We start from the raw sequence: 24,517 nt of genomic DNA, 5'->3' as shown, positions 1-24,517 counted from the left end.
GGGACACCAAAAGGGGACTGATCTGATTTTAAAAGGAAACCACTTAGCAGATCAAGCTGCAAAGCAAGCAGCCAGAGAAACAGTGCAAGAACTGGTTACACTCCCGGATCCAGCCCTACCAGAAAAACCGAACTATTCAGAAGAAAATTTGAAGTATTTACAGAAATGGGTTAAATTGGACTATGAAGGGGACTGGGCTAAGACTAAGGCAGGAAAAATAATTCTTCCTCAAAGACTAGGTAAGAAGTTAGTAGACCAGATACATCAGGGTACTCATTTGGGGTCACGCAAACTCAAGGAACTTAAAGGCAAGCAATTCCAGGTTTCTAAATTAGGGTGTATGGTCAGGATATAGTTGATAGATGTGCTCGATGCCAGGCAGTTAATGTGGGAGGAACTAGAATGGGAAGAGGGAAAAGAGAAAGAGGTAAGGAACCAGGAATTTATGGGGAAATAGATTTTACAGAAATGAAACCTGGAAAATATGGGCACAAGTATATGTTAGTTTTCCAAAAACTAACCTTTTCAGGCTGGGTAGAGGCTTTTTCCACCAAACATGAGACGGCAGGAGTGGTAGGCAAAAAGGCTAGTAGAAGAAATAATTCCTAGGTTTGGGCTGCCTCTCGCAATTGGGTCAGACAATGGCCCTGCATTTGTGAGCTCAGTCTCACAGACATTGGCCAAGGCCGTGGGCACTAATTCGAAACTATATTTTGCCTACCGGCCCCAGAGTTCTGGACAAGTAGAGAGAAGGAACCAGACTCTTAAAGAGACCTTTACAAAGCTAATTCTGGAGACTAGCAGTGGATGGGTGGATCTCCGTCTTTTCACCCTCCTCAGGGCACAATGTACACCCTATTTAAACAAGGTGACTCCATTTGAAATAATGTTTGGGAGACCCCTCCCCCCCCACACTCTGTCCTCAGCTACAGGAGGTTGCCCTAGCAGAAATGACTCCAGTCACTGCAGGCATTACAGTCTGTCTTAAAAAAAAAAGCCCATGCCGGGATCCAGACTGCCCACACTGGGATGGAGATGGAGGTGGAACCAAATCCTTACTAACCCAAGGACTTGGATTGGATACATCGCTATCAAGTGGAGAACTTGGAGCTTCTCTGAGAGGGACCATTTACTTTTATCTTGACCACCCCCACAGCAATAAATGTAGAAGGCATTAGGGCCTGGGTTCACGCGGGTCACATCAAAGGAGCCAAAAGTAAGGACGTCCCCCACAGATGGAAGCTGCAGCCAACAGAACCCGCTGACCATGGACTAAAGCTAAGACTAAAAAAACTGTGAGTTTATTGTTGCTACTATTGTTACCTGTTTATGTAAAGTATAGGTAGGAAATTAGATGAAGGAAATTAGGAAAAAAATGAAAAAGGTTATACAAAGTGCTAAATGGCTAACTCATCAGCCAACTGTGCACTAGTGTCATTTGTACAAAAGAAAACTAGAGCGATAAAAATGTTAGACTTACATGCTCAATATAACCCCTTACAACCAGAGAACATAGAACTGGCCGAAAAGTCAAGGGTTTGACTAATCTCCAAAAAAGGGGGGGGGGGAATGTAAGGCCCTACTTAATCAGAGGGAGCCATTTTGTTGCAGTAAACTTAGATTGACCCTATGCAGTAAACTTAGATTGACCCCGCCCCTCCCAGAGGAACTTACTTGCAAAGCCTAAATACAAGGGCAGGTCAGGCCAGGTGAAGACATCCAATCAGTAGGGCACGCATATATCTACTAGGGGGTAAATTGAAATTCAATGGGCCACCCATGTGTTACCTAGCAGTTTTTTTCTGTGAGTGGCAGGCTTAGCATGACTGTGCAGTGTTCTCTGCGTATTGCAATCTCATTGGCCACCTGTGTATAGCTCGGCTAAACTACTTCTATAAAAGTTAGTCTGTGAGGCTGGGAAGGGTCTCCTCTTTGCAAGAGATGGCCCTGACCAGTCAGTATGATTCTCGATGCTTGGCGTGAAATAAAGCTTTGCTTGACCTTCGCTTTGTATCAGTCTTGCTCCTTTGATTATGGACCCTAACATTGTGAGTACATCTCGCTCTACCAAAAGCCATCTCTGCCACCTCAGGATGGCTGCCTGAGATGTTCGTGTGAAGGCTTTAGTATAAGGCTTAAGGGTTAGATGTCTGTAAACTGTGTGAGATGTATTCCTGCAAAGGATGCCATTTTAAGCTTTTGTTACTCACTTACACCTTACACTCTTACTGAGAGTCATACATAATATGGTTCTTGAAAGCAGGTTTTCAGAGGCCAGTGGAGAAAACCTATCAAGACACTGGTGCCAAGAGTGAAAAGGAAAACGTACCTAAAGGGGTGATAGAATAACAAAAAGAATTTTTTTTTTTTAATCACAAATTTGCCAGCATTGAATAGACAAAGTGGATACTCTCAGCCACACGGCTGCTTTAATTTTAGGACTAAGATGGCTTTTTAGGATATCACTTATTATTTAAAATAGAGGTGTTGAGAACATTGGGGATTTCATTATTAGTGCTCTACGAGTTACAACAAAGTGATTTAGAGAAATCACCCTCTCTGAGCTTCAGTTTTGTTCTTTCATAATAGAGACACACTAATACCTGAGCTGCTTACATCATGGGGTGATTGTGAGGTTGCTTCCAGTAAACTTCTTGAAAAAGTAGCAAATCACTTACACTTGCTGTTAGTGTAGGAGGAGAAGTGCTGTGAACCTCCCCTACTGATCCTCAGTGGAGGTTATTTTTGGTGAGATTATATATATATATATACCTTTCAGGTCTTGTTCCTTTAAATTTTGAAGAAACTTCTACCAGGTTCTGAGAGAAGTTTTAACTCAAGGCACATAAATGTACAAAAGGATATTGAGCCAACACATTCCCTTTTAAAAGAGAAAAGCCGTTCTTCAACTAACTTCTCAAAGAGTCATGAATTTGTATCAGATAATCGCAGAGATTAGACATGCAGAGTTGCCTTTCTAGGGAGCATGGTGTGTGTGAGCATTTGTGACTCACAGTACCTGTCACTTTGTTCCTCTGTTCCAGAGATTACCTGGCAATTCACAGATGTGGCAGGATACCTGTCCTGTGTCCTTGTGTAACTCTCAGCTTGCACAGGGCTTTCCCCTAGAACAGCACCATGAGGTCCTTAAGGACAGAGACCAGGACTTAACAGGTGTTTGTGTCTCTTGGCTTCCAAAAGTCACTATTGATTAAATGAAAATGTGGCTGAGACTGCATGTCAGGATGAGGAAGGAGCGGTGCCTCTGGGCAGGTCTGATCTTCCAGGCAGGTGACCTGTTCCTGCAGAACCGAAAGGAGACTCTGCTGGGCCAGGGTGAAGGCTGTCCTACCTTTCACAGATGACCAAGTTAATAATGCTAGGCCAGGGGTGTCAAATAAAGGGCATCCCAGTTTAAGAAAGACGTGAGAAGTTAGGAGGCAGTTCAGAGGACAGCTGCCGTGAAGATAAAAGAGTTTAGAAAAGAAGACAGAGGAAGAGTGGAGGGAAATACTGGGATTATTTAAACCTGACAAAAAGGAACATGGAAAAACTGTCACAGGTAGTTGATTTTCAAATATACGTGGGGATGATAATATAGGGTGGAGCTTCTCAACCCCTTTTCTTGGCAAGACACTCCTAGGAAAGGATATACAAGGCCCACAAGGGCAATCAGGTGAGGATCTTCAAGACTACATTCTGCAGGAAGGCTGTGACACTCCTGGGTCCCACCCTGCCACCAGAGGAGGGGATCAACAGCTTACTTAGCAGCCTGTAACCTATCCCGGCCTTTGGGGAGTTTATGAACTGTATGTTTGTGCTACTTCCCAAATTCATATGATGAAACCCTAATCCTAATGTGATGGTATTAGGGGATGGGGACTTTTTTAGGTGATTAGGTCATGGGGTGGGGTCCTCATAAATGAGTTTAGTGTCCTTAGAATAGAGACCCCAGAAACCTCTCACCCACTTTTTCTGCCACATCAGGTTGTAGGGAGAAGAGGAACCTGCCTATGAACCAGGAGGAAGGTCTCAACAGACACGGAGTCTGCTGTGCCTTGACCTTGGAATTCCCGTCCTCCTGAACTATGAAAAATATATGTGTGTCATTTAAACCACCCGGTCTATGGCATTTGTTATAGGGCTGCAACTCACTGAGAAATAATTTGTACACCTATTAAGGTACTGATGTACAGAACACAGTATTTTAGGTAGAGTAAGAAGAACTGGGGTCAATATTTTATGAAAGACTGAAATAAAAGGAGAATGAAAAATACTGGATTGTTTTGTCAAAGGGTGTGTGTGTGTGTGTGTGTGTGTGTGTGTGTTAGCTTGTCCCCAAACTTTTTATGCAGTTTAGTTTCACTAATTTCAGGAATATGAGTGCTACAGTTACCCCCAAGATCATTTGAAGGTTTAATTGTTTACATTCATTTTATATTGATGTAATTTGGGGATTATTGAATAATGCATTATTGAGTTTGAGTCAGCCTCTCTGACAGAAGATACTATAGGCCAAATGGCCTAAATATGCTGTAATGTAAGGGCTGTAATGTAAGGGCCTACTTAATCAGAGGCAGCCATTTTGTTGTTTATGCAGTAAACTTAGATTGACCCTGCCCCTCCCAGAGGAACTTACTTGCAATGCCCAGATACAAGGGTGGGTCAGGCCAGGTAGAGACAGCCAATCAGTGGGGCATGCATATATCTACTACGGTGAATCGTAATTCAATTGGTCGCCTGCGTGTGACCTAACATGACTGTGCAGTTTTCCCTGTGTATTGCCATCTCATTGGCCACATGTGTATAGCCCGGCTAAACTACCTCTATAAAAGTTAGTCTGTGAGGCTGGGAGGGGTCTCCTCTTTGCAAGAGATAGCCCTGACTGGTCAGTATGATTCTCGATGCTTGGCGTGAAATAAAGCTTTGCTTGACCTTCGCTTTGTATCAGTCTCGCTCCTTTGATTATGGACTCTAACACAAGTAAGAGAATGGTGTATATTTCAAAAAAAGCACCTTGTCCCTATTCCCATTTGACAAGAAAAATGAAGAGGTAGATTTTTCTGGGATATCCTTGTTCAAATTTCCTTTTATTGTCCTGAAATCCTAACACTCATCATGTTTAATTCTTCCTCCTTTGGGGAAAAAAAGAGATGGAAATAATATGACTGTAATTTATTGTTTTCAAATATGTCAGATCTGACCACCTTTTTAAGAGTTCCTATAAGAAATCTTTGCCCAAAATTTGTACAAACTTGCTATCTCTGTTAAAAAAAAAAAAATCAAGAAATTGTTCCTTACTGAACTCTTCTCAAATGATATCAAGGAATTATGGCTAAATGTCAAAGCTGGAAATCATTTCTCCTCCTAGAGAGTTTAGAAAGGCCTTATAATATTTGTCCTTTTTTTCAAGCAGAATGTGGGTCTGTGTCCTACCAACCTCAAAGTTTGTTAAGGACAGAAGTCCAAATTTGGACAGAAGTCCACCAACAGAGCTCTAAAACTAATTTTGTAACATATGAATCATGTCCACAGCTATTTTAAATATAACAAATAAACATATATACAAAACTTTAATATGTATATACATTTTTTTTTTTTTTTACTGATCAGTATGATTCTTGGTTCTGAAACTTTTGCATATTATATTTGTAATGTGCAACATCAGCCCCATGAGAGAGAAACACTTCAGTGAAGGACGTTGAAGGGGCGCCTGGGTGGCTCAGCCAGTTAGGCATCTACCTTCAGCTCAGGTCATAATCCCTAGGTCCTGGGATGGAGCCCCAGCATGGGGCTCAGTGCAAGGCTGCTTCTCCCTCTGCCTGCTGCTCCCCCTGCTTGTGCGCGCTCTCTCTCTCTCTCACTCTCTCTGACATGTAAATAAATAAAATCTTAAAAAGAAAATTAAGTAAGCCAAAGAAACGAGATTCAAACTAGGTAAAGCCATGTGTAAGATAAGTTTTTTTTTGAAATCTTTCTCAGCATGCTGAAGCTTCCAGCTCCTAGACAGTAATACATGTTCCCCTTGCCAGAATCCCAAGAGTATGTCTCCCCTCTTGTGCATGAGAACGTCTAGAATTACATGTATGTGCCAACGATGTGGAGGGAACCTGGCTGGCATACTCACAATGACCAAACTGTATTGATCTGACTTTAATCCATTACATTGCTCCACTATTAGCTTGAATAAATGATGTATTTGCTTTCTAGACATTACCAACTTCTAATCTATATGGAATAATCCACGGGTGCATTCCTTTCAGGTAGATAACAATTTATCTGGAATATAATCTTTATATATTTACATAACATCTTTAAATATAATCTTACATATCTGGATCCTTCAAAGTAGACCAAAGACCAAATTGGGTCTGCAAGGCTGAATTACAATTGTGGGATCATACAATGCTCACAACTGATGGTCCATGACCCCTGTCTTCTGAGATCAGAATCCAGTGTGGTTCCTGATCAATTTGAACAAAAGAAGAGTTCCCCTCAGTGAACTTGAGGGGCCCTCTGAAAAACCTGTACTGTCTGCTCATACTTCCATGATGTTCAGACCCTCGAGAACTGTGAGGATCCCTCCACCCTGGCAGAAATTCACTGTCTTGCATTCGCTACCTGAGCAGACAGTTGAGGCTGTGAAGCCGAAACCATCCAGTTACCTCCCCCCTTCCTGCCCAAAGGGGTTGGGGGAGAAGGTCCAAGAAGTGCCCAGAGAAGGAAAGGAAGATTTTGTAGAGACCAGAGGACAGGGTAATGGGAACAGGGTCCCCCACAGTAGTGGGGATATAGTGTTGACATCCAGGCCCCTGGAGACCGGTGGACTGCTCAGTTCCGATCAAGGCAGCCCTGTACCTGGGGACCAACCTCCCAATCCCTCAGGAGACAGCTTCGGAGGAAACACTCAGATACCTCGGGTGAGCTCCCCCTCTGAAAGACCTGTTGTCACCTCAGAGGGCTCTGCTGGTGATGTTCCTCTTCAGAAGCCTGATACAGATGCAGCAGTGCTCTCCGACCCAAGCCCAGGCTGCCCCTTGCAGCAGGGGAGATTAACACAAGAAGTGGTGGCTGAAAATCATCAGCCTAGCCAGAGCACACCAGACCTCTTGAGGAAGATCAGAGAGGTGGATAAGCCTTCAGGCATGCCATCAGAGTACTCTTTTCCAGTATCTGCCACCAGTAGGCCCTCCAAAAGGAAAATATCCATGCCACTTTTTGTGCCTCTGCCATCAGCAATGCCATTACAATAGGGCAGAGGAGAGTTGCCCCCACCTCCTAAGCTTCCTTGTATAGCTTTTGACAGAAACCTGGGCATTCTGGACAATACCGAGGGGCAGGGGAAGAAGATCTTGGACGGCAGAGCAGAGATTCTGGCAGACGACGGGGCCACTCAACCTGCCTCTTCCTCCCCCCTACTTGCCTCAAAGACTACAGACTCCCTGCCCCCGGCCATTCACACATCACAGGTCCCTGGTCCTACCACCGACTAGGCTGACCAATCTGCCAGGCCCCCAATCCCATCTGTCCCTCCAACCTCCCCAACAGAGACTACTGATCAGGGAACAGCATCTGGAGCTCCAAACTCTCCCACTCTGGCTGTTCCTACTGGCTCTCCTCCCCCTGGGGAAATTCCACTTAAGAAGGAAGACCCTCTTCAACCAGTCATCAATACAACACCTACTTCCGACCCCCCGACTCCTCCTAACACCTCAACCGTCTCATCACAGCTGCCCTCCTGCAAAGGAGAATCCCCAACTCCTATGTGTGTAGATCACCTCCCCCTTTTTCCACCCCCCCTTCCAATCCCTCCCCCAAATAGTCTTATTATTTTTGTTCTGGCTATAACAACTCAGCCAGTTTCTTCTGCTGTCACAGCAAAGGCATCGGCAAATTTGACATCTGATCATACATCAAATTCTAAGGTCATTGACATGGACACAACTCCTCCTTCTCAAGGTATCACTTTCAGATCTCCCCCAGGTCCCGGGGTGAGCTCTCCTTGATTATCCCAGGGCCATTGCAATAGGATGCCAAAGTGCCCTGGAAAGACTCTCGCCTCTTCCATCCCATCAAAATTGATGGCCACCTGCCCCAATATCACCCCTCAGCCCACACAGGGGACACTTGCTGGGCAACAACAGACAGCCGTTCTCCCCAGTGCTGGTATTTCCACTGGCTTACTGGTGAATTCTGGAACCATCACTGTTCCAGTAGGCAGCACCTCTGCAAACTACAGCCATTGCTCTAACCCTGATGCAATGGATACCACACTTCCCTCACAGGCCGTTTTCTTTCATTCTCTGCCTCAGTCCAAGGCAAACCACTTACCATTCTACAACACACCACCCAGTAGCAGCACTGCTGTGGCCCATAACTCCACCAATTTACCTGCCAAGTCAGCCATCACACCAATATCAATTTCTAACCACTCTGCCCCAGGAATCACCTCTCAGCCCATATCTGGGAACCAAAATGGGAAGCAGCCTGGTAATTCCTACCAGTTGGGAAAACCAGTAGCCCCAACACAAGCCATAGGCCCAACTGTCTCTATAGCCCAACCATCCAAAGATGGCAGAAAGCAAGCAGGCATTGCGGCCTCTGCATTTGGCACCACTGTCAAAAAACAGAAGGCCTTTTGTTCCAAGACAAGTATTCTCCCCAGTGGCATATCTACCGCTAGTGGCCGTGCAGTTGCCGCTGGGATACTCAGTGCCAGGGTCAGTAGCTCCCTGATTACACTTACTACTCTAGCCCCACATGTGTTAACAGGACCTGCAGCCCCCATGGACGGTAGGAGCTTTGGGTTTGGGGTCTCTATCCCAGGCCCCACTCGCTCACAGGTACCCGGAACATCCAAATATGGGGCAGGGCTGCAGGGGGCACCCAGCACCACTTCCGCTCCTCCTTTTGGTCAGACAACTCAGGCTGTGTCTCAAAACAATATGGCTGCTGCTGTAGGAGGGGCAAGTCCTGTCCCAGTATTTGGACAGGCTTCCAATTCCACTTTAAACCCGGGTACCCAGGGCCAACCCATCCAAAATGTGGGTGGTGCAGTAGTGGGAAACCACAATACTATTTCAACTGTTGGAGGCGCAAGTGGGCCCAGTACCCTTAAGGGTACCCAGGGATCATCCAAACAAAGAAAAACTTCTCCAGGTGGAAAACCAACCACCAAAGGCAAGAGAAATGAGTTAAAAGACATGTCTACTTCCACCTTAAATCCAAGCACCAAAAGCCAACCTGCCCAAAGCAGGGGTGGTCCGATTATGGGAAAGGACAACACTGCTCCCACCATCAGAGGCTGCAGTGTGTGTGTTACCTTCAAGTGCATCCATGGCTCATCCAAACAAAGAAAACCAGGGGAAAGAGCTTCCACCTCAGAAGAGAGAAATACATCGAGAGATGTGTATGTTTTGCCCTTAAATCTGGGTACTAGGGGCCGACCTGCCAAAAGCACAGGCAGTACCTCTAAGGGACAGGACAATGCTGCTCCCACCATCAGAGGCTATAGTGTGCCTGTCACTGTCAAGTGCATCCAGGGCAACCCAAACAAAGAAAACCCTCAAGTGAAAGACCTACCACCTCAGAAAAGAGAAATATGTTGAAAGACATGCGTGTTTTGCCCTAAAATCCAAGCATTAGGGGCCAACCTGCCGAAAGCACAGGCAGTACAACTATGGGAAAGGACAATGCTGCTCCCACCATTGCAGCCTCTGGTGTCCCCATGAGGCAGACCTGCACCCAGAGCTCACCCAAACAAAAACACCCCGCTCTAGGTGGAAAAGCCACTGCAAAAGGGAAGAGAAATGTGTCAAAAAACGTATGTGTTTACCCCTTACAGAACACCGGGGGCTCGCCTGGCCACACGACCACTGTTGTAATTCCAAGTACAAACACCAACTCTGTGCTTCAACCCACTACCAGTTCCCTCTTTCCTCCAAGCACCTGTGGTGCACCTGCCCAGAATACAGGTGGTTTAAAGGAAGGGAACACCGTCATTCCAAAGACTGGAAAATCTGGTATTCCTGTTTTACACCAGGATAACTCTGGCACACCTGATGCAAACACTGGTGGTACAGATGAAGACGACATCGTAGCTATGATGGCGGCCCTTTATATCAGCAAGCACCCTCAGAAGACTTGGCACTGACACAGGTGGTGCTAGGGGAATCAGCACCACATCTACTATGACTGGGAACACTAAAGGTCCCCCACCCACACAGACCACATGGAGCGCCACGAACCACAGCACTGATGGTGCAATGTGGGGGGTCGTGCCATGAAATTTTAGAAATCTCTGCTCGGAACACGTAGGCCTGCCCCTAGTCAGAGTACTCCTCTGACTTTGGAGAAACCAGTAATGTGTTTGGAGGGTTCTGGCCTACTGTTCCTGTGTCCTGGACGTAGCCGAGTCACCTTCATAAACTGCCCAGGGCTTCATAGGAAACTACCAAGTTCTTTCTTTTGTGACATGAGTCTCAACAAATATGGGACATACATTCCTCTGCACATTGTATGTGACAGTAAATGGACTTTGCTGTGCTATAAAGGGGCTCAGCCCCTGCAAGTTAAACTAAACCTATTCTATTTCTATAAGTCAGAAGGAAACAGCCTTTGGGGGTGTATATTTTGGAAGGTGAGGGGCACCTGGGCCCAGTTAAGAACTACACCAGATTCAAGAAGTTCCAGATATAGTTCCAGAATAGAAGAAAGCTGCATGCATCATCAACAGTGCGTGTCTCCACTGGCTTGACGTTAACTTGGCTGACCAAAGCTCTGAGCCAGTTTTGCCTCGTCCTGCAACTGACAGGATGCCGTCTGCTGTCTGCAAAAGTTCCTTTCCCCATACCTACTTGCCTCAATGGACCCTTATCTTTCCCAAATTGAATATATACTTCTATATCTATAAAACATTGTTCTTATTAATCTGCCTTTGCTCATGTGCCTTTTTGTCTCAACAGTGGAGAAAGAATTAACCTACATGAGTGGTGATGGGCTGAACGAGAATTAACTATGTAAAATTTTCCGTGTATCAGGATCTAGGATGTGGAAGTAGCCAGGCTGCTAGTGCTGACTCCTGAAATCTGCATTTTGAGTGTAAGGGGTGACAATCCAGGAGGAAATAAGGTTGAAAAGAGAGAGGGATGAGGTGACTGCCCTCCCCTCTTCCCTCTGTGTTTCGCTCTCCTCTCCCCCAACTCTGACCTCATTAGCGGCGGGATAACCCCTGATGTGTCAAAGGAAGCCACTCTATGATTTTAGTTTTTAAACATGTTTAAATGTTTTCTTATGTGCCTTCTTATTTAATTTAGACTGAGGCCAGTCATTCTTATATGTTCCCTCTTCACCCAGAGAGGACAGATTTGAACCTAGAGGAACAAAGGGAGTAAAAGTGGGTGCCTGCACTGTAGTTGTAAATTTCAGTTTACTTAGAATTTACCACTGCTGCTTAAATGCAGTAGAAAAGGTCCTGTTCAATCATCAGCCCAGCTCAGATCTAAATCTCTATAAGGCATCAAATTGCATGTTACAATTGTGCCCAATTCTTGCTGACTCTAAACTTTTAAACTTTTCTGGATCTCCATGAAACTTAATAAAGGCAAGATTCCTGACTTTGTGGAGCCTTCATTTTAGCTGGAGGGGAGAAAAATACAGGTATGTAAGTTATCTGGTAGATTAGCCAGTTACAAATGCTGTGGAGAATAAAGAACATCGAGATTATAGGCAGTGGACAGGATAAGTTTCCCTAAGTGGAATTTGAACAGGCTAGAGGGAGGTGAATGAATCAAATATCTGAGCGGAAAGCATTCCAGATGATGAGGAGGATCACCTCAAAGACCAGAGGGAGGGGTACCTGATACCCTCTGGAAACAGTTATAGATTAATGTAGCTGGCATAGAATCAGCAAAGGGAGGGAAGAGAGGAGGAAAGAGATGTGGGTTGAATTCCCTGCACCATTTATTGGTTGTGCAATGACAAATGGTAGCCCCAAGCTTCAAGTGTCTCAGCAAACTCATTGCTTTTTTTTCCCCATGGCCTATTTACCTTGCAATATTTTTGGAAGGCTAAAATAAGGTAAGGAAGTAATTTGTAAACCATGCCGTTATTCTTCTCTAAGGAAGGACAGATGCACAGGTGATAGGTAGGTAGGTAAGTAGATAGACACCCAAAGAGATGGATGGAGATAGGATATATACATACATATCCATGCTTAATGAGTTCCTTAGGCAATAGTGTTTTAGTTGTAATTCAAATAGGAGATCCCATTTTAACAGGAGCATAAAAGTGCCTACTTTTATGAAGTAAACACGTGGGAAAATATGATAACCGAGCTTAAAAATGCACAGCACTAAGTCTAGTGCAACATTTATGAGATTAGCCCTGTAAAAACAAAGAACACCAGCACACAGAGGCTGCCGGACCCCTCCAGGCACCCTGCTGCCTGATTCATTTACTCTATGTTGTTTATTACAGTTCCAGAGGATCAAAGCTCCTGCTCCCTGACTGCAAAGAATCTCCTGCCCTTTGTAGTCAGAACTGCCTCTCAGAAGTAGGGTTGAGGGGGTATAGCTCAGTGGTAGAGCATTTGACTGCAGAAGTAGGATTGAAATCCAGTTTGCTTCTAATAGTCCTGTACCCTCTCTCAGCCATGTCTGGTAATGTTATCAGGGACAACTTTTAAAAATTCGTACTTTTTGACTTTTTTTTTTCTTTAAAGCCTTCAAGCTAAAAGTAATATTCTGATAAGGCAAACATTTAAATCTGTGAGAGAGGCAAAGATGATTCTGAATTTCATATTTTGATGCACCAAAAGAGTAGAAGCAATTTCTTAAACAGACATTTTCTTTTATTTTTATGAAAATAATATATAAGCATAATAGCAACTTGAATAATATTGAAATGCAAAACTTCTCTCTCAAGCTCCTCTCTCCAGAGACAGGTTTTTGCTACTTTGATGTCACCTCCATGATTCTAAACATCGTGCCTATTCTGCTGCCTAATGTACCCATTTTACATAATGTTTTTACCACCCTAACATGTTGAAGATAAATTCCACTCCCACTGTTTTCTCTCCCTCTTCCTTTCCAACATCTCATATTCAATTAATTTCGCTGTTTCTGTTTTGTAATTAACTTAACGTACATTTGCTGGCTTTATTGGTGAGGGAAGTGATAGCACAGGGCTAAAAGCTCTGGTTCCGGTGATGGGCCACTTGAATTAGAATCACATCCTACCTTATGGGGTTGCATGTGATAAGCAAATAATAATGCACTCGCAGCCTTTAGAGAGTGACACACAGGAGAGTTCAAGAAATAGTAGCTATTATTTATTTTTTACATCATTAACTTACAACCTAATCTCATGATTTTCTCTGTGCATGAGACTCTGTCCCATAATCTGCTCTGCCTTGCCTTACCCCTTGTACAATTCACTTTCTGTCAATAACATGTTTACTTTTGTTTGTGCTGGTAGCATTTACATTTTGCCATACAATTATAGCAAAGTGTTCTGTTTTATCCACAGCTTGGCTGTAAGTGTTGAAAACCAATAAACTGTATTGAGTAAGGATTGCTTAGTCCTAGAGAAAACAGTGTGGTAGGATTGTATTTTCTACTCTGTCATTATGGTGCTTCTACTCATCTTTGGCATCCACCGTTTAAAATCATGCTATATATATTTTTAAAGATTTTATTTGACAGAGAGAGAAAGAGAGTGTGTCCAAGTAGGGGGAGGGACAGAGGGAGGAGGAGAAGCAGGCTCCCCGCTGAGCAGGGAGCCTCATGTGGGGCTCAATCCCAGGAACCTGTGATCATGACCTGAGCTGAAAGCAGACACTTAACTGAACGAGCCACTCAGACACCCCTTAAAATCATGCCCTTTTTAGTTAGCTTTATACTTCAGTTATTATTCTCTCCTATATAGATTTCTAATTATTTTTCCTAAAATTTTAATTTCTTCCCTCTTTTTTATCCTTGCACTATTTGCACATTAATATTTTCAAACTCAGTAGTATTTACTTGGTTGGGTCCCTTCCATTCCTAGAACCACTGCCCCTCCCCTTCTCAGTTTGGAAGCTACAACACCAAAGCAAGGATATGATCCTAGGAGAAAGCCAAAAGGGCCACTCAAACTGGTTTTAAGCTAAGCCAGAAATGCTGACTAATCACTAATTATGAAAAATGCATAATTCTGGCCCACCACCCTAATTTTGTAGTTTTGTGGCAGAAACAACAATCTGGATTTCAACCAGTACTTGAGCTAATTATGACGCAAACAGTCCATTTTCCATATTGTACCAAATACTGGGTTAGGCCTTAAGTGAGAGCTCACCAAAGGCCCCATACATTTTATAAGATTAAAAATTGTGTATAGCATTTTGGGCAACAACTCTGGTCAGTAATAAGCAAAATATTTTCCTCACATATATTTCTCAAGAATGAAAAGGTAGCTTGAAAAAAAAAATTCAGTGGTTCCTACTCACAGGTCTGCATCATTCATGACCTAAATATATTCATTTTAGAGTCTTAGAAAATACCTGAGTGTGATGAGCCTGCAGGGGCACTTCCTGACCTAATCACTGCTGTGATCCTGGAGTGACGTGATCTAACCAGGCTTCCCCACAGCAGACTATACTTCCCTGAGATAAAGCTGGAAATGTTCTTTTCAGCAGTCCCCAAGACAAGAGTGTTGTCCTCAGATACCCCTTCCAGATAGGAAAACTGAGGCTGGCAGAACCAAATAGATACTAAGAATAGAGCCATGACATGGATCTCCTGATTTTGTCTGAGGCTACAGGTGTGAGGAGGGCAACCAAACCAAGACAAAAGCACGCCTGAAAAATTGTCTCTGATATGAATAGTGCCTTTGTGTTAAGTCCATGCTAAGTTTGACTTCAGAGGCTTAGAAGTAGATTTTCATAAAATGGAGGACAAATGAAAGTTTACGGGTAAGAGATGGGCGTGGGAGGCCTTGGGGTAAAGGGTTTAAAATGGAAGTTCAGTTTCTAGTTTTCCATTGGGCTAATTCAGGCTGTCACATAGAAATTTGGAAACACTGGCTATGGTGAAATACCTAAGTTAGCCACATGGACAATCAAAAAATATTTTTCCAAGGCACCTGGGTGGCTCAGTCAGCTAAGTGCCTGCCTTTGGCTCAGGTCATGATTCCGGAGTCCTAGATTGAGTCCTGCATCGCCTCCCTGCTCAGCAGGGAGTCTGATTCTCTCTCTGCCCCACCTCACTCATGTTCTTTGTCTCTCAAATAAATAAATAAAATTTAAAAAGATATTTTTTTGGATAGATATATCTTTCTGTTTCCCTTGAAAAGAATTTCATTGATTTCACCAAATATCTCAAAGTCACGACAGGAAGTTGAGAAAGTTCTATGCTTGGAATTTGCATTTATCATTGTTAACAAGCACATTTGTAGTGCTGACACTATGCTAAGAACTATCCTAAATACTTAACAGATATTAACTCACTGAATCCTTGTAACAGCAACCCTAGGTGCACCTAGGTGGCTCAGTGGGTTAAGCCTCTGCCTTCAGCTCAGGTCATGATATCGGGGTCCTGGGATCAAGTCCCATATTGGGCCCCTTGCTCAGCGGGGATCCTGCTTCTCCCTCTCCCTATCTTGCTCATGTATTCTCTCTCTCTCTGTCAAATAAGTAAATAAAATCTTGAAAAAAAAAGAAAAGAAATTACTACATCCTAAATCTTTACTGATTTCTCAAGAAAAGTTGAAATCTTGAATGTTATATCTGTGAATGCTGAGGTTGGGTTTTTCTTTCTTTCTTTTTCCTATGGAAGTGTTAGATGCTAAAATCAACAGGTATTTTCAGTTCAAGATGGCAGACTAGAAAAACATATCTACTTTCTATTCCTTTCAAAACCATATTTAGGGGCACCTGGGTGGCTCGGTGGGTTGGGAACTCTGCCTTCAGCTTGGCTCATGATCCCATGGTCCTGGGATCAAGCCCCACATTGGGCTCTCTGCTGAGTGGGGAACCTGCTTCCTCCTCTCTCTCTCTCTCTCTCTGCCTGACTCTCTGCCTACTTGTGGGCTCTGTCTGTCAAATAAATAAATAAAATCTTAAAAAAAAAAAAGAAACCATATTTAATCAAAGGATACAAACACCAAAATGAATACCAAAGCCAAGAGATTGTGGAAGTCATCAACCCCAGAAAGATTATGATGCATTTCTAGAAGGCAAAAAGTGAAATGTAGGAGTGATGGACAGAATGATCAAGACTACCCTGAGAAGGGGCTGCACAAAACCAGTTTACTTCTGCTGAGCATTGGTTATAGTAAAGAGAGAGATAAGAGGGGCTGAAAACAAGGAGACAAAAATCCAGAATAACAGTTCATTTAATAAGCTCCAAGGATCACTCAGTCTGTCCTCCATATTACTCTGTATGAATTACAATAGATTGTTGGTGAGTAAAATAAGGGAAAGGGAATGAGTGGTCAACCACAGGTTATTAGCTATAGTTCATTGTCATTACTACAAATTCCATCCAAGGCTGCCCACCCATGGCTTCGTTAACCATAACTGAAGATTACTGCTTTATAAATTGTCAAAGGGGGAGTAATCTTTCTGGCAATTTTATAAATAGCTGTTATTATTAAAATATTTTCATTAATGACTAAATTAATCATTTAAAAAATTTACCTTGACAATTCTATCTCAACATGTTTGCTTCTGCCAAGTCATAATATTATCTAAGAATAACAACTTTCCATCTAAATTATTTCATCTTATGAGGACAAGTGTAAGGGCCTACTTAATCAGAGGGAACCACATTTTGTTGTTTATGCAGTAAACTTAGATTGATCCTATGCAGTAAACTTAGATTGACCCTGCCCCTCCCAGAGGAACTTACTTGCAAAGCCCAGATACAAGGGTGGGTCAGGCTAGGTAGAGACATCCAATCAGTGGGGCACACATATATCTACTAGGGTGAATTGTAATTCAATTGGCTGCCTGCATGTGACCTAATATGACCGCGCAGTTTTCTCTGTGTATTGCAATCTCACTGGCCACCTGTGTATAGCCTGGCTAAACTACCTCTATAAAAGTTAGTCTGTGAGGCTGGGAGGGGTCGCCTCTTTGCTAGAGAAGGCCCTGACTGGTCAGTTTGATTCTCTATGCTTGGCACAAAATAAAGCTTTGCTTGACCTTCGCTTTGTATTAGTCTCGCTCATTTTTTTTTTTTTTTTTTTTTTTTTTTTTGCTCCTTTGATTACGGACCCTAACATTGAGGGTTCGTCCGGGATCAAACGAAGAGAATTGAGCCAGCATCAGAGTTTCTGGGAAAGCCTCCGGAGGTAAGATCTTGGGATCCTGTCTGGTTGTGGAGCTCCAGGCTACAGCCCACTGGGGAGAAGCTGGATGCAGGCATGCTCCCCAGGGCTGGAGTAGATGTGGGGACGCCCCAGCCCTCCACTGGTAGATCAACGGCGGGTTTATGTCCCCCTGGGTGGTTGGGGGATTTGAGTCCCCCTAGACGGTCGGGGGGTTCAAGTCCCCCTGGGCAGACAGGGGGTTCAAGTCCCCCTGGGCAATCAAAAGACCAAAAAAGTCCCCACCAGTGGCAGGTTAAGGACTACTGGGCCTGTGGTTGTCTTTGTTTTGTCCTTTTGTTGTCTGTAGGGCTGTTTGTTGTGTTTACAGGGAACCAAGAAAGTCCCCACCAGCAGCAGGCTCTGGATGAGGATCACTGGGCCTGTAGTTGTCTTTGTCTCGTCTTTTTGTTGTCTGTTGTGTTGTTTATTGTGTTTGGAGAAATGGGGCAAGCGGGGCGTAAGGGACCTGTGACACTCCTAAATCTTGTTCTCCAGCATTTCAAGGATTTTCAAGGTAAAGCCATCCAGTCAGGTGACAAGGTTTACCCGGGAAAACTAAAAACACTCTGCCAATTAGAGTGGTCCACTTTCTCCACAGGGTGGCCACTGGAAGGAACATTTTCCTTGGCTCAGATCTACTCTACCCAGAGTGAGGTCTTTGATCTCCATCGAGACCAAATACTGTACATTGTGGCCTTGCAATATCTGATAGAGGAGCCACCGTCATGGCTCAAGGCTCACCTTCCCCTTGCTAACGAAACCATCTCTCTCCGTCTAAGGCAGGCCAGATCACCAAAACCAGAACAGAAAGATGAGGGGGAACCAGGGAAGAAGACCATTCTACCTCCGTTGGATGTGGAGGTTGTAGAATTCCTCCCCTCCCCTTATATGTCCCCTAAACCTGACTCTTGGTCCCAAGACACCCTTACCAGTCCACCTCATATGGGGTCGGGGTCCACCTATGGGACCACCAAGCAGAAAGACCGCCCTGATCCTTCCTTTTGCCCCTCCCCCCCTCTGCCTCCCTTTACCTCGCCGATGCTGCCTCTCCATGAGGTTGTTCCACCGGATGGGAGAGGTCACCTCCACCTAACCTATAGCCCTTTCTCCTCTTCTGACATCTATAACTGGAAGGCCCAACACAAATTCTTTTCTGTCCACCCTCAGGATTTAATTAATCTCTTGGAGACTGTCTTTCTTACCCACCAGCACACTTGGGTGGATATTCAACAGCTCCTTATGGCTCTCTTTAACACGGAAGAGAGGGATCACATCATTTGAGAAACCCATAAGGTGATAAGTGAGAAACTTGGCGGGGACCTCAATCCCCGGTGGATGGAGGACTACTGCCCAAGGGAACACCCCAACTGGGGACCAAACTCTGATGAAGATAAGGAGAGCCAGGCCCTACTAGGAGGTCTCCATGCAGCTGCAAGGAGACCCATAAATTTATCTAAAATTAGTATGGTGAGTCAAGGTAAGAATGAGTCTCCAAGAGCTTTCCTAGAAAGGCTTATTGAAGCCTATAAAATGTATAGCCCGACTGAACCTGAAGAACCCAAAAATCAGAGGTTTGCAGTGAATCTTGCTTTTGCCATCAGCCAGCCCCAGATATAAGGAGGAAACTTCAGAAAATTAAAGGATTTGAAGGGAAGAATCTGACTGAGTTAGTGGGACTAGCAGAAAAGGTGTTTAACAACAGGGATGCACAAAAGGATGAAAAACAGACAAAAAAACTGGTTAAAGTTTTGTTACTCTCCATATACGTGGGGCTATTTATAAAGAAAGGGGCCTTTTAACAGCAGAAGGAAAAGGAATTAAAAACAGGAGAAATATTGGCTCTCCTCCAGGCTATTTGGGACCCAAAAGAGGTGGCCATTATGCATTGCCCAGGACACCAAAAGGGGACTGATATGATTTCAAAAGGCAACGAGCCGCAAAGCAAGCAGCCTGAGAAACAGTGCAAGAGCTGATTACACTCCCAGCTCCAGCCCTACCAGAAAAACCAAACTATTCAGAAGAAGTTTTAAAGTATTTTAAAAAATGGGTTAAATTGGATGAAGGGGACTGGGCTAAGACTAAAACAGGAAAGTTAATTCTTCCTCGAAGACTAGGTAAGAAGTTAATAGACCAGATGCATCAGGGTACTCATTTGGGGAGATGCAAACTCAAGGAACTTATAGGCAAGCAGTTCCAGGTTTCTAAATTAGGGCATATGGTTCAGGATATAGTTGATAGATGTGCTCAATACCAGGCAGTTAGTGTGGGAGGAACTAGAATGGGAAGAGGGAAAAGAGAAAGAGATAAGGAACCAGGAGTTTATTGGGAAATAGATTTTATAGAAATGAAACCCGGAAAATATGGGCACAAGTGTATGTTAGTTTTTGTAGATACTTTTTCTGGCTGGGTAGAGACTTTTTCCACCAAACATGAGACGGCAGGAGTGGTAGCCAAAACTATTAGAAGAAATAATTCCTAGGCCTGGGCTGCCTCTCACGATGGGGTCAGACAATGGCCCTGCATTTGTGAGTTCAGTCTCACAGGCGCTGTGGGCACTAATTATAAACTACATTGTGCCTACCGGCCCCCAGAGTTCCGGGCAAGTAGAGAGAATGAACTGGACTCTTAAAAAGACCTTGACAAAGCTAATTCTGGAGACTGGCGGTGGATGGGTGGATTTCCTTCCTTTCACCCTCCTCAGGGCGCGATGTTCATCCTACTTAAACAGGTGACCCCATTTGAAATAATGTTTGGTAGACACCACTCCTCCCTTCCCCCGGCTCTGCCCTCGGCCACAAGAGGTTGGCCTAGCAGAAATGACCGATCAGTCTATACTCCATTCACTGCAGGCTTTACAGTCTGTCTTAAAAAGAACCCTCACAGGGATCCGAACTGCCCACACTGAAATAGAGGTGGAGGTGGAACCACATCCTTACCACCCGGGGACTTGGTTTGGATACGTCGCCACCAAGTGGGTAACCTGGAGCCTCACTGGAAGGGACCGTTTACTGTCATCCTGACTACCCCCATGGCAATAAAAGTAAAAGGCATTAGGGCCTGGGTTCACGTGGGTCTCGTCAAATGAGCCAAGGACAAGGACATCCCCCAGAGATAGAAGCCGCAGCCAGTGGACCTCGCTGACCATGTAAAGCTAAGACTCAAAAGACTATGAGTTTATTGTTGCTCCTATCGTTACCTCTTAGTGTATTATTGCTCCTATCATTATTGCCTGTTTATGTAAAGTATAGGTGGGAAATTAGATGAACGGAATTAGGAAAAATGGAAAAGGTTATACAAAGCGGTAAATGGCTAACTCATCAGCTGACTGTGCACTAGTGTCATTTGTACAAAAGAAAACTAGAGCAATAAAAATGTTAGACTTACATGCTCAATATAACATAGAACTGGCTGAAAAGTCAAAGATTTGACTAATCTGCAAGAAAAGGGGGGAATGTAAGGGCCTACTTAATCAGAGGGAGCCATTTTGTTGTTTATGCAGTAAACTTAGATTGACTCTATGCAGTAAACTTAGATTGACCCTGCCCCTCCCAGAGGAACTTACTTACAAAGACCAGATACAAGGGCGGGTCAGGCCAGGTAGAGACAGCCAATCAGTGGGGCGTGCATATATCTACTACGGTGAATTGTAATTCAATCGGCTGCCCTTGTGTGACCTGACATGACTGTACAGTTTTCTCTGTGTATTGCAATCTCATTGGCCACATGTGTATAGCCCGGCTAAACTATCTCTGTAAAAGTTAGTTTGTGAGGTTGAGAGGGTTCGCCTCTTTGCTAGAGAAGGCCCTGACCAGTCAGTTTGAATCTTGATGCTTGGACCTAGGAGGGGAGGAGGGGTCTTCTGTGCTAGTGGGTAGGGGAGGGGCTGTGGACACACTTTGTTCACTTGTCCCCTCCCTCACCCTCAGAAACTCTTTGTGATAGTGCTCTGTGATGTAAGCCTGGGGAGAATATATATTCAGCATGTGCACAGTATAGGCTGTCTTGTGTTTCAGACAATGGAGTTCCAACACTGGAATGTTCTTTCATTTCTGAATAGCGATACTAAATCATGTTTGAGCTTTGGCTCAACATGCTTGGAGACTGATCCCAAATTCACCTTCCTGTGTGGGTTGGGATTGCTCCTTCTGTTTCTGTGCTACCTGATGGAATTGCATTTCCAACTTGGAAAACCAAAACCACCCATTAGGTAAGAAATCCTTGGTGGGGGGTGCCCAACACACATTATTATGGTTTCCATTTCTAATCCCAAATTAATCTATTTTTAAGATTTTATTTCAGAGAAAGCAATTGAGCAGAGTTGGGGGTGGGGCACAGGGAGAGCTAAGCAGGGAGTGCAATGTGGGGCTAGATCCCAAGACCCTGGAATCCTGACCCGAGCCCAAGGCAGACACTTAAAACAACTGAGCCATCCAGGAACTTTAATCCCAGGTTTTAAAAGGAGTTTGGCAGAGTGGGAGAAACACCTAAAACAGGAAGTCTTAAGAGAATAGACATTCACTCCTCTAGGAAAAGAGGCCTGGCAGGGGTAAGGGTTAAGAAAGGACTAAGGTTTCTACTTGAAACTACACTCTATCTGGGTATGTGGTGGTTCTTGGATAAAATCCCAAACACAGGGAATCTGTAGTCCTGGATTGGGTGATTTTGAGAGGATGAGGTCTGTGTAAGAGAAAGTTTCCCAGCACTTGATCATATCGAGTCACATTCCCATGTCCAGCATCACTCCATCAAGCCTTCCTTCATGCTGGGCTGATCAGGAGAACACTGCTCAGCCTCTGAGAAGACAGTGGGGTCTGAGCTATGAACTAGGATACAGGGTCCTACCTGACGCAGCACAGATGTGACTGTTGGGCTTCATTTTCTATGTCCTCATTGAACAAAGGACTTCTGACAGGGAATACCAAGTGTGAACCTCCCAAAGTCGTCCCCTGAATTTTTCAAAGAAGTAAATATTGACGAAATTTTATCACCTTAAAAACTGAAAAAAGCAAGGAACACAAAGTTCTATTAAAGTCCTGGAATTCTTGGATAAGGAATGTTTCCATTTCCAAGAGATGAGTAAGACATGGGTCCCAGCCCCCCTCATTCTTTTCATTTTTCTTCTAGCGTCAGGGCAGAGCCAAGAGTAGGAGGAAGAGTGGGACTCTGGAAGGTTCTGCCTATTCCACCTGAGCTCTCCAAAGCTGAACCTTCCTGTCCTTTCTATGAGGGCTCAGGTCCATGATCTCTGAGGATGCAGCTCCTGGATACATTCCCTCTCAGAAAACAGAGGCCTCAGAGGAGAGGCTCATGTAAATGCAGCCAGAGGGCAAAGCCCTTCTCAGATTCCCTGCTCTGACCACTACTGAGCATGAAGCAGTGATGGATCTGGGCAATGAGTGCTTCCCACTAGGTGGCCGTGTGAGATGTCAAGAGTCAGAACTTCTGTCTCCTGACTTTGTGAAAGCTCTCTGACATCATGAATACTCAGGAGTCTTCCCTCACCTCTCTGCTTCAGAGAGGTGGTCTGATCATCACATGGATAATCTTGCAAACTCATGCCAAAGATTTCTTCCCTTCAACCCTGCCTCCATATGATTTTCATCAAGAGTTTCTGGCCTTCCATTCGTCAGAGGCTTCCTCCAGGAGAGACCCTGAAGACAACCTTGTAGAGCCTGGTAACCTCTCACTTCTCAGTCCTGATGCCCTGGCACTTCTAGAGAAACAAGTCCAAAAGAGGAGTGACTTCCTCAGGTGAAAGGAAACAAATGGTTCTTTTCCAAAACAAACAATTATTGATAAGCATGATTTGGCATCCTCCCTTCCTTTCTGGAGCAGCAAAGGCCAATCAAAGGAGCTGCATATGCACCAGCAGTGCCCATATCCTGCAACCTTGGAGGAGGGCCATTTACAGCAATCCCCCACCCAGCTCTTCTGGGGTGTCCAAACTCCACATAGTGAGTCCTTCTTCCCTGCTGCTGATGCCTCAGATAACATCTCGAATGCCTCCCCAGAGCAGGAATCCCCAGTAATTCCCCATCCATTTCCTCCATCCTTGCCTGAGAACCCGCCTCAACTCCTGCCTCAAACCCAGCCCCTACCCATCCCGTATGTCCAGCCCCAGGCCCACCTTCAATCCCTACTCCTAATCCTGCCATCTGGTCCTCTACCTGACATCAAGATCTGTGGAGTGTATTTTCACAGACCTCAGAATGAACCCGACTGTCTCACATAAAAAGAAATCCAACACCTGTAATGGAACATGTTGCACAAGGTGCAGGAATGTGTGTGGGGTTTACCCACTATTGTCCAAAGATCCCAAGAGGATTATTGTCCTTCAGCTCCTAACTATTCTCCCAAACCCTGGGCCTCCCAGGCCCATGCTTCTCTCTCTATCCCTCATGCACAGTTTCTGCTCAGTGAAGATATTCGGAAAAAACTAGAGAGTCATCTTCAATGGAGGTCAATCCAACACCGGTGCGGCCTGGCTCAAAGGATCTATGAGTCTCTCGCACTGATGAGCAATCCGAGTACTCTTCCACAGCTACCTGAGTCTCAGCACCATGATGGATATTCAAGGATCTCTAATAAGAGTGAGATCAAATTGAGTATCTCTAAAAGCGTGTATGTGGAGGACCCAGAAATGCTTCAGCTAGAGAACAGTGACCTGGCAAAATACAAAGATGACCTGGAGAAGGAAAACAATGATTTGGAGAAGGACAAAAATCTGGAGAAGGACAATGATGACCTGAAGAAGGATCAAGGACACAACCTGGAGAATGGCCCAAAAGATTAACTGTTGAGTGACGCACTTAGCTCTACAGATAATGAAATGGGGTATGATTCTGAGAAAGAACTTAGGAGCCCACCAGTGAAAAACACCATGGTGTCTGTGGAGACTATGGGTCAGAGACAACTTGAAAATGCCCTGAAGATACATTTACACAGAAAATCTGAGGAAATCAGTGAGGGTCAGTTGTCTGGGACTGTGCATAATTCATGGCATACAATGAAGCAGACATCACTTCTTTCTGAGAAATCCCAGAATGAAATAAAACATAGAAGTTTGCCACCATCAGAGGTTGAGGACTACTCCCTGAATACCATCCAGGAGCTTCCATTTTTTCAACCTAGTGCAGAACAGAAGCTGGAAGCCCATATTAAAAGATCT

The 24,517-nt window shown here is 44.4% G+C and overlaps 3 protein-coding genes across 6 annotated transcripts in view; all 3 read left to right on the top strand.

Moving 5' to 3' along the window:
• The window catches only part of LOC116570493, a 192,042-nt gene extending 173,020 nt beyond the window's left edge, over positions 1 to 19,022 (top strand). For all 4 annotated transcript variants that reach the window (XM_032307683.1, XM_032307684.1, XM_032307681.1 and 1 more), the window contains 2 exons: positions 13,528 to 13,565; positions 17,267 to 19,022. In XM_032307683.1, coding sequence (XP_032163574.1) covers positions 17,404 to 18,630 — 1,227 coding nt within the window. In that variant the 5' untranslated portion in view covers positions 13,528 to 13,565; positions 17,267 to 17,403 and the 3' untranslated portion in view covers positions 18,631 to 19,022. The remainder of the gene's footprint in view (positions 1 to 13,527; positions 13,566 to 17,266) is intronic.
• On the top strand, positions 5,910 to 7,186 carry LOC116570496 (putative UPF0607 protein FLJ37424). The gene is given in 2 exon segments (XM_032307687.1): positions 5,910 to 7,163; positions 7,166 to 7,186. Coding segments are annotated over 2 exon segments (759 nt in total). The 5' UTR covers positions 5,910 to 6,425.
• LOC116570489 (nuclear pore-associated protein 1-like) lies at positions 8,020 to 11,789 on the top strand. Its single transcript, XM_032307677.1, has 2 exons — positions 8,020 to 11,130; positions 11,217 to 11,789. The coding sequence occupies exon 1, from the start codon at positions 8,031 to 8,033 to the stop codon at positions 9,606 to 9,608; it is 1,578 nt and encodes a 525-aa protein (XP_032163568.1). The 5' UTR covers positions 8,020 to 8,030; the 3' UTR covers positions 9,609 to 11,130; positions 11,217 to 11,789.
• Positions 19,023 to 24,517: the final 5,495 nt, after the last annotated feature.

The sequence above is a fragment of the Mustela erminea genome, chromosome 12 (genome assembly GCF_009829155.1).
Source record: "Mustela erminea isolate mMusErm1 chromosome 12, mMusErm1.Pri, whole genome shotgun sequence".
In the NCBI taxonomy this organism is placed as follows: domain Eukaryota; kingdom Metazoa; phylum Chordata; class Mammalia; order Carnivora; family Mustelidae; genus Mustela; species Mustela erminea.
Note: the sequence above shows the minus strand (reverse complement) of the source record. Positions and strands in the feature narration are given on the sequence as shown.

Coding starts and splice junctions, on each gene's coding strand:
- LOC116570489 (XM_032307677.1), top strand. CDS start 8,031: ATGCCAAAGTGCCCTGGAAAGACTCTCGCCTCTTCCATCCCATCAAAA.